General features: G+C 36.1%; 1 protein-coding gene across 3 annotated transcripts in view; it reads left to right on the top strand.

The window, feature by feature from the left end:
- ARHGAP42 (Rho GTPase activating protein 42) overlaps positions 1 to 19,459 on the top strand; it is a gene marked incomplete at its 3' end in the record, with an annotated part of 300,025 nt that overhangs the window by 245,465 nt on the left and 35,101 nt on the right. For all 3 annotated transcript variants that reach the window (XM_081238752.1, XM_081238751.1, XM_081238753.1), the window contains 4 exons: positions 701 to 801; positions 2,501 to 2,610; positions 4,933 to 5,011; positions 8,100 to 8,139. In XM_081238752.1, the coding sequence (XP_081094878.1) occupies positions 701 to 801; positions 2,501 to 2,610; positions 4,933 to 5,011; positions 8,100 to 8,139 (330 nt within the window). The remainder of the gene's footprint in view (positions 1 to 700; positions 802 to 2,500; positions 2,611 to 4,932; positions 5,012 to 8,099; positions 8,140 to 19,459) is intronic.

The raw sequence follows: 19,459 nt of genomic DNA, 5'->3' as shown, positions 1-19,459 counted from the left end.
TACAGAAAAGGCCATTTTATAAAGGTGACATTTAGGAAAAGACCTGAAAGAAGTGACATTGTCATGCAGCTATCTGAAGGAAAAGTAGTCCAGTTAAGTGCAAATGCCCTGGGGCAGAAATGCATTCACTGAGTACCGAGATCAGCAAGGGGGCCAGTGTAGCTGGAGTAGAGTATATGAAGCAAAAGGCAGTGAGATCAATCCTGAGGAGCCAGATCATGTGGGGCCTTTGGTTTTTGTCTGGGGTAATGTGGGAAACGACTGGAGGGTTTTGAACAAAGGGGTGAAATGACCTGGCTAAATTTTTAGCAGGGTATTTCTGGCAGTTTCAAAAATAGAGGACAAAGATAGAAGTAAGGAGACCTGTTATAGTACCTCAGACTGTCATTTCTCATTCTTCCTACCTCTACAGGATGCAAGTATACCGCTTTTACAGATGAGATAACTGAAGTTCAGATCTAAAGTAACTCTTGAGTTTACAGAGTGAGTGTCAGTACTGTAAATAAAGCCAAGTTGTTTGGCTGCAAGATACTACCCTACACCACTCTTGCTCCAGACTAGCCTTTCTCACTCACAGTAAACATTCCCAACTTGCATGGTCTATGGAAATACTCCGTTGTGTTTCATAGCATCGAAAACTGTACAAACTTAGATACAGATCATTTATTAACAATCTGTAATATTTGTTTCCTTACACTAGGACCACTTGGTTTTACATGGATTAAACATTATTGTACATATGATAAAGGAAGTAAAACATTTACAATGAGTGTTTCAGAAATGAAATCCAGTGGGAAAATGGTGAGTTGTTGTTTTTTAATTGAACTTGTTATTTAAGTAATGGAAGCAAAACAAACAAAAATCATGTGTGCTTATTTTTCTAATAAACGTGTTCACAATTTTTAAAAATTGAAAAGTCAAAAATTTTTCTCTCGCTTTAGTGACCTTGAAGACTTAAAAAGATTGCCCAGGATTTTTCTTTTATTTTGGCCATGGAATGTTTATAAGCAGTTATATTAAATGTAGGGACACCTTGGTAGGTGTCATCTCCTATCCCTGGCAGCAGAGTTGTTTGCGTTGTTGGTTGGCCAGCAGCCCATAGAGACTGTCAGTGGCTGGTCCAGGCTCATGGCGTCTGCATCTTTCTTCCAGGTGGTCTCTTGTCGGAGCCCGGGTTTGCCCCCGCATGCCACTTCCTTTTCTGCACTGTGTACTACTTACTGAAATGCTGGCCAACAAAGTTTCTCAGAAGAAATCAATCAGTGCTTATTTACCCCTAAAGTAAATCAGTCACTGAATGTCTCGCATGGGTAGTGAACAGTACAGAACAAAGTGTACCTTATATGCAGAAGTGCTACAGAATACAACGCCTTTATTGCATGTAGGGTACACTCTTTTTGTGAGTTAAGATATGAATATGGCAAACAATTGGACCTGTGAATTAAGTAATTGAACCGTCATCTAAGAATCCTAGAGCTGGGAGTTATCCTAAAGATTATTTAGGCTAGCCTCATTTTACCTGATTAAAAAATAAAGACAATAGAAAGTAAGTGACTTACTCAGCTAATTTGTGGTGTAGATCATGGCAGAGGTAAACGTTGATCTAACTTAGACACATACTCAAATACATCAACTGAAACTTATTGTGCTTGGGCATTCATTAGAGTCTAATAATTCAAAGTAAGAGACATAAAATAAAGGAGAACATACCAGAGAAAAAGAAACCTTAGATTGCTACCCTCACAAGAAGTTATTAAATGCTATAATCATGCCTAGTTTCTACTCTAAAAGTTTCATAAGAAAAGATATTGCCCAAAAGTCAGTTTATGTGACAGTCCGTGAGCTAATAATAAATAGATCAAGCCAGAGTTCTATTAATAAGAGAGATTTGCAACCAGAGACAATAGAATTAACCAGGCATTAGGTAAATATTCCCCTTAAAATTGACTGGCATTTCAGGTATAGAAGAGAATTGTGAATTGAGCCTATGTTGGATCCTGTCAAAAGAGGTTTAGTTTAGTTTTAGCAGCAGACTATTAGTTGGTTACCAGCAGGGGAATCACGTGGTATGCATGATAGTAATAGCATTATAGCAAGTATCTACTAGAACTTTATTATTTTGGTAGCTCTCTTGAGGTTTTGAGCCAGCTATCATTTAATACTCTACGGCTCCAATACAAACACACACACACATATTATAGTATAATTTAACATTATAAGTAAATATGTTGAAGGGTACTAGACAGGCATGTCACAGAATTCTTTGAATAAAACATGTATATGTGATTAATTTATTAATAAGTGGTTTGGTGTATTACAGTTGGGCAGTTAACATTAGGCAGAAGTCTTTGTATTTATAGAAGCAGGGTGTGATTACGATCTTTATACATAAACTGTACTCTAAGTTGTCATTTTAATATGGAAACTTTAGGTGGTGTATTTAATATATTTCAGTTCACCTTGTCATCATGTCAGTAATGTGCTCCACTTCTTGTTTCAGAATGGCCTTGTTACTAGCTCACCAGAAATGTTTAAATTAAAATCCTGTATCCGACGAAAGACAGATTCAATTGATAAACGATTCTGCTTTGACATAGAAGTGGTCGAAAGGTTTGAACTTTTCACTTTACATTTTTTAATAATCTATTTGTTTCTTTCTATGTATAGATGTAAATATGAAACAGCATAAAGTGCTTGTTTTTCAGTCTCTTTTTTAAAGACAATGTATATGTTTATTTCATTCTTTCACTTGTTTATTCAACAAATAAGTATTGCATGATGCTTTCAAAAAAATAAATCAGACACAGAGTGCTACCAAAGGGTAACATCACTCAGAGAAGAATCTGGAAAATCAATAAAGATGACTGCCTTAGGGGAAAGTGCATATTGTGGACTGAGGTCCCCATCAAAATGAAGAAACCTGACAGCATTGTTCATGGCTCCTGGGTCAGCCTTTTTGTATGGTTTTGAAATCTAGTGGCCTTGTTCGCAAGGAATAATAAGACACAACTGCAAATTCCATAAGCTTCCTTTAGCCAGTGAAAATCAGTGCCTACCATGTACACAACACTGTTCTGGGCATTCTTAGCCACAGAATATTGGGAGAGACATAAAGGTTGTGCATTCAGGCTTATCATCTAGTGGAATTATTTAACTCTGTTCCTTTATTGTTTCAATGCAAGTAGAATAGAAACAAAATAAGGAGGAGTATGTTTCTTGATCTCTGTTGCATTCCATAATCTATTTTTCTTCCCCTGCATTACCACCATGCTTTTCTGAATATCTCTAGCTGTGTGTGTGTGTGTGTGTGTGTGTGTGTGTGTGTGTGTACACTGTATATATACCCTGACATACTATATACACTGTTATATACTATAGCTTATGTACGATAGCTTGTTAACTATTTAGTAGGGCATGGCCTTGTTCTTATGCTTCTTTAAAATAGTGTTAACTATTTTGGCCCTGTGTTCTTATGCTTTATAGATCTGCTTATTAAGTTTCCCTTTCTCTCCAAAACATCCTTTGGGATTTTTGACTGGAGTTCCATTAAAGTTATTAAATTTCAATAAATTAATCAATGGTGAGTTGAACTCTCCCAAGAATTTTACATATCTTTTACATATATATTTTTTTCAGATTTGTTTTTGGGTATATTCTTTTTATTTAAATTTGAATAAAATTCTTTAGTAGAAACTTTTTTTGTTTTATGGTTAAGATTGCCATAGAGAAAGGCTATTAATTTTTTTTATATATCAATCTATATCCAGTACAGTTGTTGAACTCTTGGTTTTAATAGTTTTGTGGCAGGAACTTCTGGTTTTTCTATGTAGATAAATACCAACATGTTAGTGATTTCTCTTTTCTTTTTTTCGACACTTTCTAGATATATCCTTGGAGCACACTGTTAAACTCTGTGCTTTAGTTGTTTCATCTGTAAAACAAGGATAATCAGTACCCACATCAAAGGGTTGTTGTGAGGAATAAATGAGATAATAAAGGAGACATACTTATAACACAGTGCTTGGCACATAATAAACAGCCAACAAGTATTGATGATTGTTATTATTTGTGTTTTACACTGCCTTAAATTCTCCAAGATAAAATTACCTTGATCTTTATAATACATTTTCCCTTTTCCTATCAGTCTAATGAGCTGTTTTCCTGTTTACATAGAGATATATGCCTTTATCACAGTTTTAACTCACTCCAGGCTTTTAACAATGCAATATTTAAATGAAATTTCCTTCTTCATGTACCTTTTCACAGAACCCTCTACTTTTCTGTTTATCTTATTGACAGCCTGCACAATTAATTAGATTAATTTCACTTTTTTCTGAATTTTCTATTTTTCTCTCTCTTATATTTGGTTTCCTTCCTCCCTTTGCTTGCTTTTTTCTTGAAGCACATCCTCAAGTAGCTATCTCAGAATGGGTGCATGGGAGAGAGTTGTTTTTATACATATTAATTGTAATATTGTGATCATTGTTATGTAAACTCTTTGGTTTTAGTGTCTTCTTAATAATTGACTAGTTAGAGTATAAGGCTTTCCATATTGCTATATACTCATTGTAATTATTTTTAGTGACTAGTTGTACCACGTTGGGTCATAATCTTAATCATTCTCATACTGTGGAATGTTTCGGTGCTTTTGAACTTCTGTGAATGTAGCTTTTCATCCTTTTTGGTCATTTCAGGGGAAATAGTATGAGCCTAAGCTCCTTCAGATAGTCTTATACCTAAAACACTTATTGATTTCATTTTTTAAATTCCTTCTTTTTTTTCTCTTTCCTATCTTCTCTTTTCATTTCTTTTTTCTCTTTCCTGCTTTTTCTTCAAATTTTACTTTTAAAGTTAGCTAAGAATTTTTAAAAAATAATAAATGTGTAAAGGCATAAAAGTAGTAAATTGAATATATAAAATATTTTTTAATAGGCACGGAATCATCACATTGCAAGCCTTTTCAGAAGCTAATCGGAAACTCTGGCTTGAAGCCATGGATGGGAAGGAACCGGTAGGAATATGACATTTTCTGTAATTTAGATTTTATTGTTCTAATAATTGGAAAGTACATCTGAAAAAAGTTTTATATGCCTATAGTGTATTTGAAAATATTAAAATAGCAAATCAGAGGAGTAGAGACTCTTACTGTTTTCCTAGTGTTGCATCACTGGCACATAACACCAACTTCTGAATTCATTTCCCCAGGGGACTTCCAGGACTAATTTAAAACATTTAAACATTTAAAGCATTACATGCAAATGATCATTATAACTAAGAAAAGAGTAGATTTATAGAGACCAGATTATAATCTATACTGTGATGTTTATTGTGAACTTTGTTATCTGGCCAAACCGAGGCCTTCAAATGTAATCCAAGAGCTAATTAAACGTAAGTTACCCCTTGCAAGTCACTGTAATAAGAGCTTCTGGGGATGTAAAGCTGAATAAAACCTTATTCACTGTTTCTGCGATCAGGGAGCTTTATACAATTGCTCTTTCTTTTTTTTTTTTTCTTTTTGTTTGGGAGGTTGGGAGAGGTTGGGGATATAAAACAAGTACAAGAGACTTTAATTTGCTCCTTTTAACAAGTGAGAAGAGGGGTAACTTCTTCATATGATTAAAGTAGGATAAAACAGAGACAGAAGTGATAAAGTTTGGGCCTAAAGAAGAGCACAGGGGGAGAAGGCAAGACAGAAAGTCAAAGAAAACATAACAGCAAAGGCAGAACACTCTATGACATAAATCACAGCAAGATCCTTTTTGACCCACCTCCTAGAGAAATGGAAATAAAAAGAAAAATAAACAAATGGGACCTAATGAAATGTCAGAGCTTTTGCACAGCAAAGGAAACCATAAACAAGACCAACAGACAACCCTCAGAATGGGAGAAAATATTTGCAAATGAAGCAACTGACAAGGGATTAATCTCCAAAATTTACAAGCAGCTCATGCAGCTCAATAGCAAAAAAACAAACAATCCAATCCAAAAATGGGCAGAAGACCTAAATAGACATTTCTCCAAGGAAGATATACAGACTGCCAACAAACGCATGAAAGAATGCTCAACACCATTAATCATTAGAGAAATGCAAATTGAAACTACAATGAGATATCATCTCACACCAGTCAGAATGGCCATTATCAAAAAACCTACAAACAATAAATGCTGGAGAGGGTGGGGAGAAAAGGGAACACTCTTGCACTGCTGGTGGGAATGTGAACTGGTACAGCCACTATGGAGAACAGTATGGAGGTTCCTTAAAAAACTACAAATAGAACTACCATATGACCCAGCAATCCCACTACTGGGCATATACCCTGAGAAAACCATAATTCAAAAAGAGACATGTACCAAAATGTTCATAGCAGCCCTATTTACAATAGCCCGGAGATGGAAACAACCTAAGTGTCCATCATCGGATGAATGGATAATGAAGATGTGGCACATATATACAATGGAATATTACTGAGCCATAAAAAGAAATGAAATTGAGCTATTTGTAATGAGGTGGATAGACCTAGAGTCTGTCATACAGAGTCAAGTAAGTCAGAAAGAGAAAGACAAATACTGTATGCTAACACATATATATGGAATTTAAGAAAAAAAAATGTCATGAAGAACATAGGGGTAAGACAGGAATAAAGACACAGACCTACTAGAGAATGGACTTGAGGATATGGGGAGGGGGAAGGGTAAGCTGTGACAAAGTGAAAGAGCGGCATGGACATATATACACTACCAAACGTAAGGTAGATAGCTAGTGGGAAGCAGCCGCATAGCACATGGAGATCAGCTCGGTGCTTTGTGACCGCCTGGAGGGGTGGGATAGGGAGGGTGGGAGGGAGACGCAAAAGGGAGGGGATATGGAAACATATGTATATGTATAACTGATTAAATTTGTTATAAAGCAAAAAAAAAAAAAACCCTAAAATTACTTTTAAAAAATTACTTATAATCATTAATTTGGCTACATTGATTAGATTATTTTATATAGTTAATAATTCTTGAGTGCCCACTCTGCAAGGCCTGTGCTAGGCTTTATGATCAGCATGATGAACAAGTTTCAGGGAAAGAACTAATCCTGGTCCTAGACCATTGTTTATAAGTCTCCTTCGCTAAAACTGTTTGTGGCTTGACATTTTCCCTCTATCCAGATCCCCACTTTTATAATAGTTATTTTGATGTTGACATAATTTACTTAAAATTATCAGGGAGACTTATATAAAAAAGGGAATAAATAATTGATGACTTTTGTGAAGAACACTGCAATAAATGATTAGAGGGATGAGCACACAGAGCAAATAGGATGCACCAGCCTGTCCCTTGAAAACTGTCTTTTAAATGGCAGAGAACCTGTGACCATTCTTCTGAAAAGTACCTATGCAACAACAGAGCTACACAAAGTGCGGTCCCCAGACTGAGTCCATCCTACAAACCGTTACCAGGCTACAATAAGATGAGTGCAGAGATTATGATTAAGCATCTGGAAAATTTTATAGCAATGAGAAGTCATTTTACATCTGTTGAATTTAATAATAAAAAATTTGGACTCTGCATCTATTCTTTATTATGTGTATTGCCTTTAAATTTTATTGTAATTTATAAAAATGTCAGTCAGCGACAGATCAAAAATTTAAAACAAAGGAACTTGGTTCTTTACCACTAACAGTTGAGGGGCAAGCCCTGACCTAGAAGAAATTTAGAAGACAGTGTGATAGCTCAACAAGTACAAGTTAGGATTGTACACACTGAGAAAAAAACACTAAGCAGATAATTTAAGGAAGGAACAATCAGGTGAAATCCATCATGAGATACTTCCTGAAGAAGGGAAATTATGCATCATTTTGGAGAATAGAATGAGATGCTTAGATCAGAGGGAAAGAGGTAAAACTTTGCCCAGGGCAGGACAGCCAGGGATGGAAAGGAGTGGGAGGCAAGATTGGAAGTCAGGCTGGGGAGATGGCATTGTGGACACAGTAGTTGTAAGACCTTGAAATCAAGACACTCCCTTTGTGTATGACAGTACCAATATCACCCTGGTAATCTTCTGTGCTGGGTCATTAATTGCAAGTAACTGACTGACTTCCTTTGTTTTTTAGATTTATACTCTGCCTGCGATTATTAGCAAGAAAGAAGAAAGTAAGTCATTCTAATAATTATTTCAAATGTTATCACATAAATTTTTTTTAGTTGAAGTACCATAAAATATTAGTTTCAGGTGTACAACATAGTAATTTAATCTTTGTATACACTGTGAAGTGTTACTGCAATAAGTCTAGTACCATCTGTCACCATACAATTGTCCCCCTTCACCCATTTCACCCAACCTCCAACCCCCTTCCCTCTGATAACCATGAATCTGTTCTCTATATCTGAGTTTGGTTTCATTTTCTTTGTTTGTTTGTTTTGTTTTGTATATTCCACGTATAAGTAAAATCATATGGTATTTGTCTTTCTCTGACTTATTTCACTTAGCATAATACCTTTGAGGTCCCTCCATGTTTTTGCAAATGCCAAAGTTTCCTTTTTTGCGGCTGAGTTGTAGTCCACTGTGTATATATAGCATGTCTTCTTTATCCGGTCCTCCACCAATGGAAATTTAGGTTATATCCGTATCTTGGCTATTGTAAATAATGCTGCAATGAACATAGCAGTGGATATATCTTTTTGAATTAGTGTTTTCATTTTCTTTGGATAAATACCCAGAAGTAGAATAGCTGGATCATATGGTAGTTCTGCTCTTAAACTTCGAAGTACCTTTGTACTATTTTCCATAGTGGCTGCACCAATATACTTTCCCACCAATAGTGTACAGAGTTTCTCTTCTCTCCACATCCTCTACGAAACTTGTTATTTCTTGTCTTTTTGATGATAGCCATTATAGCAGGTGGGAGGTGATATTTCATTGCGGTTTTGATTTGCATTTCTCTGATGATTAGTGGTGTTGAACATCTTTTCATGTGCCTGTGGGCCATCTGTATGTGTTTTGGAAAAAATATCTACATAGATCCTCTGCCCATTATTTAATCAAATTTTTTTTCGCTATTGAGTTTTTGAATTCTTTATATATTTTGGATATTAACTCCTTATCATATATGATTTGCAAATATTTTCTCCCATTCAGTAGGTCACCACTACATTTTGCTGATGGTTTCCTTTGCTGTGCAGAAGCTTTTCTGTTTGATGTAGTCCCACTTGTTTATTTTTGCTTTTGTTGCCTTTGCTTTTGGGGTCAGATTCAAAAATTCCATGCCAACACTGATATCAAGGAGCTTATTGCCTATGTTTTCTTCTAAAAGTTTTATTGATTCAGGACTATTTTAAGTTTTAATCCATTTTGAGTTATTTTTGTGTGTGGAATAAGATAGTGGTCTAGATTCATTTCTTTGCATGTGTCTGTCCAGTTTTCCCAGCACCATTTATTGAAGAGACTGTCTTTTTCCCACTGTATATTCTTGACTCCTTTGTCATAAATTATTTATTCATATATATGTGGGTTTATTTCTGGGCCCTCTACTCTGTTCCATTGATTTATGCATCTGTTTTTATGCCAATACCATACTGTATTGATTACTATAACTTTATAGTTCAGTTTGAAATCAGGGAGTTTGATACCCTCACCTTTTTTTTTTTTGACCTTTTTTTTTGGTTTGTTTTTCTCATGATTCTTTTGTCTATTCAGGGTCTTTCATGGTTCCATATAATTTTAGAATTATTAGTTCTACTTCTGTGATAAATGATAGGGATTGCATTGAATCCACAGATTGCCTTGGGTAGTACAGTCATTTTAATGATACTCATTTTTCCAATTCATAAGCATGGTATACCTTTCCATTTGTTTGTGTCATCTTAAATTTCTTTCATCAGTGTCTTAGAGTTTTCAATGTACATCTTTCACCTCCTTGGTTAAATTTATTACTGGGTATTTTACTCTTTTTGATGCAGTTGTAAATAGGATTGTTTTCCTAGTTACCTTTTCTGATATTTTGTAATTAGTGTATAAAAATGCAACAGATTTCTGTATATTGATTTTGTATCCTGCAACTTTACTGAATTCATTTATTAGTTCTAAGAGGTTTTTTGGGTGGAGTCTATAGTTTGTTTTCTCTATACAGTATCGTGTCATGTGCAAATAGTGACATTTTTTCTTCTTCCTTTTCAATTGGGATTCCTTTTATTTCTTTTTTTTAAGCCTAATTTCTGTGTCTAGGACTTCCAATATTATGTTGAATAAAAGTAGTGAGAGTTGACATCCTTCTATAGTTCCTAATCTTAAAGGAAAAGCTTTCAGCTTTTCACCATTGAATATGATATTGCCTGTGGACTTATCATATATGGCCTTTATTATGTCAATGTATGTTCCCTCTATACCCACTGTGTTGAGAGTTTTTATCATAACTAGAAGTTGAATTTTGTCAAATGCTTTCTCTACATCTATGGAAATGATCATATCGTTTTTTATTCTGCATTTTGTAAATGTATGTATCATGTTTATTGATTTGTGGATGTTGAACTAGCCTTGCATCCTTTGAATAAGTCTCACTTGATCATGTTGTATGATTCTTTTTATATATTGTTGAATTCAGTTTGCTAATATTTTGTTGAAGATTTTTTTTTTTTTTTTTTTTTTTTTTTTTTGCGGTACGCGGGCCTCTCACTGCCATGGCCTCCCCCGCCGCGGAACACAGGCTCCGGACGCGCAGGCCCAGCGGCCGTGGCTCACAGGCCCAGCCGCTCTGCAGCACGTGGGATCCTCCCAGACCGGGGCACGAACCCGTGTCCCCTGCATCGGCAGGCAGACTCTCAACCACTGCGCCACCAGGGAAGCCCCTGTTGAAGATTTTTACATCTATTTTCATCAGGGGTATTGGCCTATAATTTTCTTTTTTGTGGTGCCCTTGTCTGATTTTGGTATCAGGATAATGCTGGCCACATAAAATGAGTTTGGAAATGTTCCCTCTTCTTCAGTTTTTGGATGATTTTGAGAAGGATAGGTATTTAGTCTTTGGATGTTTGATAGAATCCATGGGTGACACTCTGATCCTGTACTTTTGTTTGTTGGGATTTTTTGAAATCTCTTTACTAATAATTAGTCTATTCAGATATTTTATTTCTTTATAATTAAGTCTTGGAAGTTGGTATGTTTCTATATTCTAGGTTATCCAATTTGTTGGCATATAATTGTGCTTAGTAGTCCCTCATGATCCTTTGTGTTTCTCTGGTATCGGTTGTAGTTTCTCCTCTTTCATTTTTGACTTTACTTATTTGAGCCCTCTCTCTTTTATTCTTGGTTAGTCTAGCTAAAGATTTGTCCATTTTGTTTATCTTTTCAAATAACTAGCTCTTGTTTTCATTGATTTTTTAAAATATTTTTTTAGTCTCTGTTTTATTTATTTTCACACTGATCTTTATTATTTTCTTCCTTCTACTACCTTTGGACTTCATTCTTCTTTTTCTACTTACTTTAGGTTTAAAGTTAGATTGTTTGAGATTTGTCTTTTTTCTTTAGGTAGGCCTGTATTGCTATAAACTTCCCTCTTAAACGGCTTTTGCTTTGTCCCATAGATTTTGGAATGTTGTATTTCCATTTTCATTGTTCATATTATTTATTGATTTCCCCTCGGATTTCTTCATTGACCCATTGGTTGTTCAGTAGCATGTTATTTAATCTCCACGTATTTGTGATTTTTCCAGTTTTCTTCTTGTAGGTCTAGTTTCGTACCATTGTGGTTGTAAAAGATGTTTTATATGATTTCAGTCTTCTTAAATTTATTGAGATTTGCTTTGTGGCATAAAATGTAATCTATCCTGGAGAATGTTCCATGTGCACTTGAGAAGAATGTGTATTCTGCTGCTTTTGGGTGGTATGTTCTATATGTGTCTATTAAGTATACCTTGTCTAATATGCTGTTTAAGGCCAGTGTTTCCTTATTTTCTGTCCACTGATGGAAGTAGGGTGTTAAAGTCCCCTACTATTATTGTATTGCTGTCAGGTTCTCCCCTTAGGTCTGGTAATATCTGCTTTCTATATTAAGGTGCTCCTATGTTGTTTCATATATATTTTAAAATGTTATAACCTCTTGTTGTATTGACTCCTTTATCATTCTGTAATGCCCTTCTTTGTCTTTTATTACAGTCTTTGTTTTAAAGTCTGTTTTGTCTGATATAAGCATAGCTACACCAGTTTTCCTTTTGTTTTTGTTTTGTTTCCTTTTCTTTTTTCATCCCTTCACTTTCACCCTGCTTGTGTCCTTACATCTGAACTGAATCTCTTGTAGGCAACATATAATTGTGTCCTGCTTTTTAATCCATTCAGCCACTCTATGGCTTTTGATTGGAAAATTTTGTCCATTTAAATTTAAAGTAGTTATTAACAAGTATGTACTTATTGCCATTTTGCAACTTGTTTTCTGGCTGTTTTTATAGTTCTTCTCTGTTCCTTTCTTTCTTTTCTTGCTCTCTTCCTTTGTGGTTTGATGACTTTCTTTCATGTTGTGTATAGATTTCTTTCTCATTATCTTTAGTGTATCTACTATAAGTTTTTGGTTTGTGGTTTCCATGAGGTTCATATATAGAAAAACTACGTGTGTGTGTGTGTGTGTAGTACTCTGTTATAAGCTGATAGCAACTTAAGTTTGGACACATTCTAAAAACTGTACATTTTTACTTCTCCCACCCTCATTTTATGTTTTTGATGTTATATTTACATCTTGTTTTTGTATCCCTTAATTATTATAGTTACAGTTAACTTTACTACTTTTGTCTTTTAACCTTTATACTAGCTTTATAAATGGTTAATCCACTAACTTTACTATATATTTGCCTTTACCCATGAGATTTTGACTTTTTTATGTTTTCTTGTTACTATTTAATACCTTTTTTTTTCGTCTTGAAGAAGTCCCTTTAACATTTCTTGTAAGGCAGATTTTGTGTTGATGATCTCCTTTAGCTTTTGCTTTTGTAGAAAACTCTTTATCTCTCCTTCGGTTCTGAGTGATAACCTTGCCAGTAGAATATTTTTGGTTGAAAGTTTTTTCTTTTTAACACTTTGAATATATTGTGCCATTCCCTTCTGGACTTTAAATTTTTTGCTGAATGATCAGCTGTTAATCTATGGGACTTCCTTTATATGTAACAAGTTGTTTTTCTCTTGCTTCTTTTATGATTCTCTCCTTGTCTTTAACTTTTGACATTTTAATTATAATGTGCTTGTTTTGGATCTCTTTGGGTTCGTCTTATTTGGAATTCTCTGTGCTTTCTAGACTTCAATGTCTGTTTCTTTCCCCCAATTAGGGATGTTTTTAGCCATTATTTCTTCAAATAAATTTTCTTCCCCTTTTTCTCTCTATTCTCCTTCTGGGGCCCCTACAATGAGAATGTTATTCCTCTTGATGTTTCACCATAGGTCTCTTAAGTAATCTTTTTTTTTTTTTTTCCTTCTGATCTGTTAGGACGAATTCCACTGTCCTGTCTTCCAGGTTGCTGATCCCTTCTGCTTCATCTAGTCTGCTATTGAAACCCTCTAGTGTACTTTTCTTTTCAGTTACAGTATTCTTCAGCTCCGTGATTTATTTTTGGTACTTACTTTTATTTTCTGTCTCTTTGTGGAAGTTCTCATTGTGTTCATCTTTTCTTCCAAGAGGTCAGTAAGCATCTCTATGTCCATTACTTTAAACTCTTTAGCAGGTAAATTACCTCCATTTCAGCAAGGTTTTTTTCCTGGATTTTTATATTTTCTTTTGTTGGGACATATTCCTCTGTTTTCTCATTTTGCTTATCTCTCTGTGTTTGTTTCTACATATTAGGCAATACAGTTACCTCTCCCAGTCTTGAAGGAGTGGCCCTGTGTAGGAGATGAACCTGATTTTTCAACCCTGCCCTAAGTGTTTGTTGTCTCTGGAACATTTGTAATTATCTAAGCAGTTTAACTTTTTTCTTGATAAGTCCCAGAGGTCGTGCCAAGACCTATCAGTGTTCCAAAGGGAGGGATCTAATTCCACACCTAGTTTCAGGCTGTTTGGAATGAAGACCCTCAGGTAGCAGCTTTTAAAGAACACATATATATATATAGTATTGTGTGACCATGGTTGTAACTCCCTACTGGCCTCAAGACCAGGTGATTTGGAGGTGTCCCCTTGGTGACAGTTGCAAAAGACAGGGCTCCAAATGAGTGTATAAACTCCTCTCTGGGAGGTACAGGTGATCTGTCATGAGGCCAAGGGATAGTGCAAAGGTGGCATCCCCCAGTCTATATTCCCCCAGAGCTCCTCCATAGCTTCTAGATGTGTGGTAAACTTGCAGCCTTCCCCTCAGGCTTAAGCTCTGGGACAAGTAAATAGGGCTTTTTCACAGGAAGTCTGGGGGTGTGTTTCAGTATGCTGTCAGTGTCTTAGAGGTGGTTCCATACCATGAACTATCTCCTCAATTATTTCAGAGCCATAAGGCCCAGAAATGCAAGCCTCCCTAGACACCATAACCAGGTGCTCAAAGGCTGTCTCATACGTGGAATGCATGTGCCTGCTGGCTTCAGTGGGCCACAGGAGAGTCTGGGTTGGGACTGCTGGCTGCCGTGGTGCTGCAGAAGCACATGATGGTCACAGTGAGGCTGATCTTGGGTGGCCTCAGCCTGCAGCGGCTTGAAGCAGAATTTCAGTTGCCCAACCAGAGATTGAAGTCAGGCCGTGGCAGTGAGAGTGCTGAATCCTAGCGACTGGACCATGAGGGACAGTGGCCAGTGACAAAGCCCCTGGCCTTGAATTCCCACAAAGAAACAGAAAGTAGTGAAACAAGTAAAATGTTTATTAGGAGGCAGAAAGGTACATGTGAATAGACTCAGGCAGACTCAGAGAGAGTCGCACCCTCTTGGTACTTTGAATCACTTATATGGGGCATTTCTTCTGGCCAATCATCTTGTTTTGCCTGGCTCTGAATCCGTATTTGGTTTATCTCAAGATCCTCCCATGTGTGCGCACGCATCTCTTAGCCAAGATGGATTCTAGCAAAGAGGCCTATGTGTAGGTTGACATCACTTACTATGGAGTGACACCCCCTCCCTTTTGACCTCCAAGGAGCCTTTCTGTGCATGTATAGTCAGGAAGATCTCCTTGACTTCAAGAATGAAGAATATGTGGTCTCTTTATTTCTTATTGGGGCAGGGCTCAGCTTCTCCTCCCTCCTGTTATTGTCTTCATCTTGGAGTATCTGTCCATAGAGGACAAACTCCAGCTGCTCAGCCTGGGGCCCATCTATCTCCTGCCTCAAGGCCACAGGAACACATGGGAGCAGTGTGAGATAACGGGCTGCAGCAGAACTACAGGGACACGTGAGGGTGGGGTAAGGCCCCCTGGCTTCAGGGGAACCAGAGGAGAGTGTGGAGGCAAGTCAAGTCCTTTAACTCTAGCAGTGTAAAGTGAGAGCACAAAAATGGTGCTCACCAGCACCTCTGTCCCAGGAGAAAGTCCCAAAGACCTCTGTAGACCCTTTAATCTTAGCTAATGAATCTCCTTCATGTATGGTCTAGGAGCTTTTCAAACTTGGTTTTGCACTGGGTCCTGAGGTGAATGAGTCTGCACGTGAGCCCTTTAAGAGCAAACTTTTCTGTCCCCACATCCTTTTGTTGGTTTTCAAAGCCAAAAGTGTTGGGCACTCATCTCTCCAGTGCAGGTTGTAAGGGTTGGGTGGGGTACCTGATGTGGGGCACGAACCCCTAGCTCCTCAGGGAGAAGTTCCATATTTGTGAGATCCCTTGTGCTTGTGAGTTGCTGTGCCAGAGGTGAGGTTTTTGGTGAGACTGCGCTTCTGACTCTCCTACCCATCTTGATTTGTTCCTTTTATCCTTTGTTGTGGAGGTGCTGTTTAGCTAGTTTTCAGGTCTTTTTCAGATCCATATGTAGTTGTAGATTTGGTGTGTCCATGGGAGAAGGTGAATTCAGGATCTTCCTATGCTGGCATTGTAAACCAACCCCCATCATGTAGTTATTTTTATCACAGAGGTATTAATGTGATATTAAAAGTTAACTCTGGAAAAATCATAGTAGTACACCTTTGATCTGATGGTACTCAGCAAATCTGAAATTTTCATTCAAAGTTTCTCATGTTAAAACCACTAACTACTGGGCTTTTTAGTAACCAAAATTATTTTATTTATTTGGTGTTTAATACTTATAAGTATGTACCCTGCTTTATCCCAGAAAGGGATTTGAGGCAATTGATATTTTGTTTGATTTTTTTTAATGGCAATAGAGGGTTTCTTTATCTTATTTTCTCTGCTCCAATTTACAAAACTGAAGATATGAACACTGCTAATTTTAGGGGATTGTGCCCAAGACTGTGAAGTATAAGGACATTGTCATAACACATGGGATATGTAGGAACACATGTTGTGGCTGTATTATTACTGAATTTGTGTCAAACCATTTTGAATGAACACATTTTATGTATTTTCCATCATATTCTGAATCCTTTTTAGTCATCTGCCAGTTTTAATCCTTGGTTAGTTTAGGGTATCTTCATATGTAATTTACATATACAAATTATTTGACATTTAAAATCAAATTTTATATGTTTCTAAGGTTATGTGTATATCCTTTAAAGCACTTTCAAATTTTATTTAATTCAATTGACTTCCATGATGTCTAAATTTATTTTTAAAACAGCCTTAATAAGCCTGACTTTTGGATTGTTATTAAAATACAAGTTAGAATGGAGTAACAATAAAAACTGGGAAAGCACTCATTTGAAAGTAATAAATATTGAGTGCATGCAAAAGCTTATCATTTTACCTGGATGAAATGCTTCCTAGTGATTAATTTCAGAAATTATCAAAAGAAAATGCATAATTTAAAATACCTTTAATGTTAAAGAGTTAAAATAATATTTCCAGTTTTTATTCTTGTGTTCCTTTCTTTTTTGCCAATCAGAGTGATTAGTATAAAATCTTTAATTGCCCACTTTTATCTAATCAAGGAAACATTAACCAAGCGATAAGAGGTTTGTAAGTACTGAATGTTCATTCTAAACAATTACCTAAAAAGTAATCTGTTGTGTAATTTGCATTTGAGTAGAGTTTGAAATGTGTTTTCTAACATTGGTTTCATTGTTCATATCCAGTATAAAGATAGTCCTTTCAATTTCAAATGAACCTACTCAAAGACAAATCCTTCCTGAAAAACAAATGAATATATACATAAGATATTGAATAGAGGTTTTGAATGGGGACGTGGTCAAGTCAATCAGAATATATTTGATACTTAATGCAGCTTGGAACTAGGGTTTTTATCATAACTAGGTAATTTGACTGAGAAAGTTATCAAATGTACTTATGCTGTGATGGAGGGAGTTTGGGCTTCTTGTAGTAAAGACTCACTCTTCTGGAAATCAGCTTTCCTATAGTCTTAGGCACCTGAAACATCACTATACCACCATGTGTAATTATAAATTGATACGTGTTTCAGAGAAATAGGTGTCTGAGAGTCCATGTGTTTGTATGATTTATCACATTCTGTCTCTTGATATGATGTATCAGATTTCCACCCAGTTCCCTGAACTCCTGGTGACAGATTCCATCTCTTCTCCATAGTTCTCCATGCAGGCCTTCCCTGAGATGTGTGCTCAGCACATATTTGCTCTTATTCTTACTCAGTGCCATTAGGCTTTTATTGCCTAGGGGGAGATTTTGATCATGAAAAGAATCTTTAAATTACCTTTGCTCTATTAATAGGTAGTACTTGAAGTTATAAATCTTAAACCTATTTTTGAGTTTTATTTTTATTATTTTGTCTTAAGCCATAATTTTTCTTTAATCCTATTTTTAATCAACATACAGCTCTTTTTTATAAATGTACTAATTTTAAAAGTAAGTCATTTTCACTTCTTTATTTTTCCATAAATTTGATAAAATTCTCCCACTTATACATTTAATCAAACAAGCTTCTACAGACATGTCAAATTATAAATATAAAACTAGTAGGGCTTCCCTGGTGGCGCAGTGGTTGGGAGTCCGCCTGCCGATGCAGGGGACACGGGTTCGTGCCCCGGTCCGGGAGGACCCCACATGCCGCGGAGCGGCTGGGCCTGTGAGCCATGGCCGCTGAGCCTGAGCGTCCGGAGCCTGCGTTCTGCAACGGGAGTGGCCACAACAGTGAGAGGCCCACGTACCAAAAAAAAAGGAAAAAAAAAAAAAAAAAAAACTAGTAAATTTCATTCTCTCAAACTCAACACCCTAATGAGACAAATTTGTGATTCTGGCAAAATATAATCTTCCTAAACACCAGGCATCTTTTGTAGTCTAGTAAATTTGCTTATAAATGCAGAAAATAACATCTTTTTAAGTATTCTAAATGTTCTAAAAAGTTACATGTGAAATTGCATAGTCATTTCAAAAGGTCTTGCTACGTTGGTATAAAGCCAAGTTATCCAAAATTACACTTGTTTTGGGTTGTTTTTACACATTCTTGGAGATTCATATTTGCTTACCTGAACAGAATCAGTACTCTGTTTTAAAAGTCAAGACTATGGCAAATGCCACCAATAAAAGAAACTCTGACTAGTAGAGGCACAGGATTGATTGTACCTTCTACAACTAAGCTCCCCCTTGCTGTGGGGTGGACTTTTTGGTATTGCCAATTTGTGTGAGGAAGGCTTTCTAAACATTTTCAATCCAACATGCAATGAAGTGCCTTTCCAAGTCCTCAGAATTTAATCTTTTTGCATATAATTTTGAACGATCTACTATATCAAGGCCTAAAATTTATTAATGTACTTTTGAATCTCTTCCTCAGGCTGTAATTTTACCCCTTTCTCTTTTATCATGTGTCTTATCAGCCACTATTTTTCCAGTGATTTAATGACTCCTAAGACATATTTTTATGCTAAACAGTATTCCAGATTCAAGTACTTGATCCTATTAAGAGTAGCATCATGTTTTCTTCCTAGTAATAGGTTCAGAATTTTATTTGTTTCAGTTCAAAATTATATGCCAGTGATTGTGAAGTTCTCAAACCTCTTTCTCTGATCTTGAATAAATCATGCGAGTTCATTATGTTATGAGTTCAGCAGCTTGTGTCTTCCTTATGTTTGCCCCTTCCATCATTTTTCTACACATCATTTTGTTTTCTGAGATCTATGTCCCTTTTTGACATCTGACTCTCCCCCAAGGTGGCGTTATGTCAATTTTAGTCTGTAACTTCTCTCACAGTTGGTATTTGAAACCAGTACCAGCCTTGATTCATTTGCCATCTTGAGAAGTGCTTCTTTATAGCCTTGGTAATTCAGATGGATTCCACTTATCTTAAATTATTCCTGTTATTCTTTGGAAACTCAGTTTTGCTGGGCATGTGTGTTTTTGAACTGTGGAAGATAACAATCAAGCTTAGGGTGGTAAAATATAAAACTCAGATAAAAAACTGTTTTGAATGTCAGCAATTGGGAGTAGTCTGTGCTTTCACTGAAAACCCTAAAA

The sequence above is a fragment of the Mesoplodon bidens genome, assembly GCF_964165515.1.
Source record: "Mesoplodon bidens genome assembly, chromosome: 7".
Classification (NCBI taxonomy): domain Eukaryota; kingdom Metazoa; phylum Chordata; class Mammalia; order Artiodactyla; family Ziphiidae; genus Mesoplodon; species Mesoplodon bidens.
This window is presented reverse-complemented; position numbering and strand designations above follow the sequence as displayed.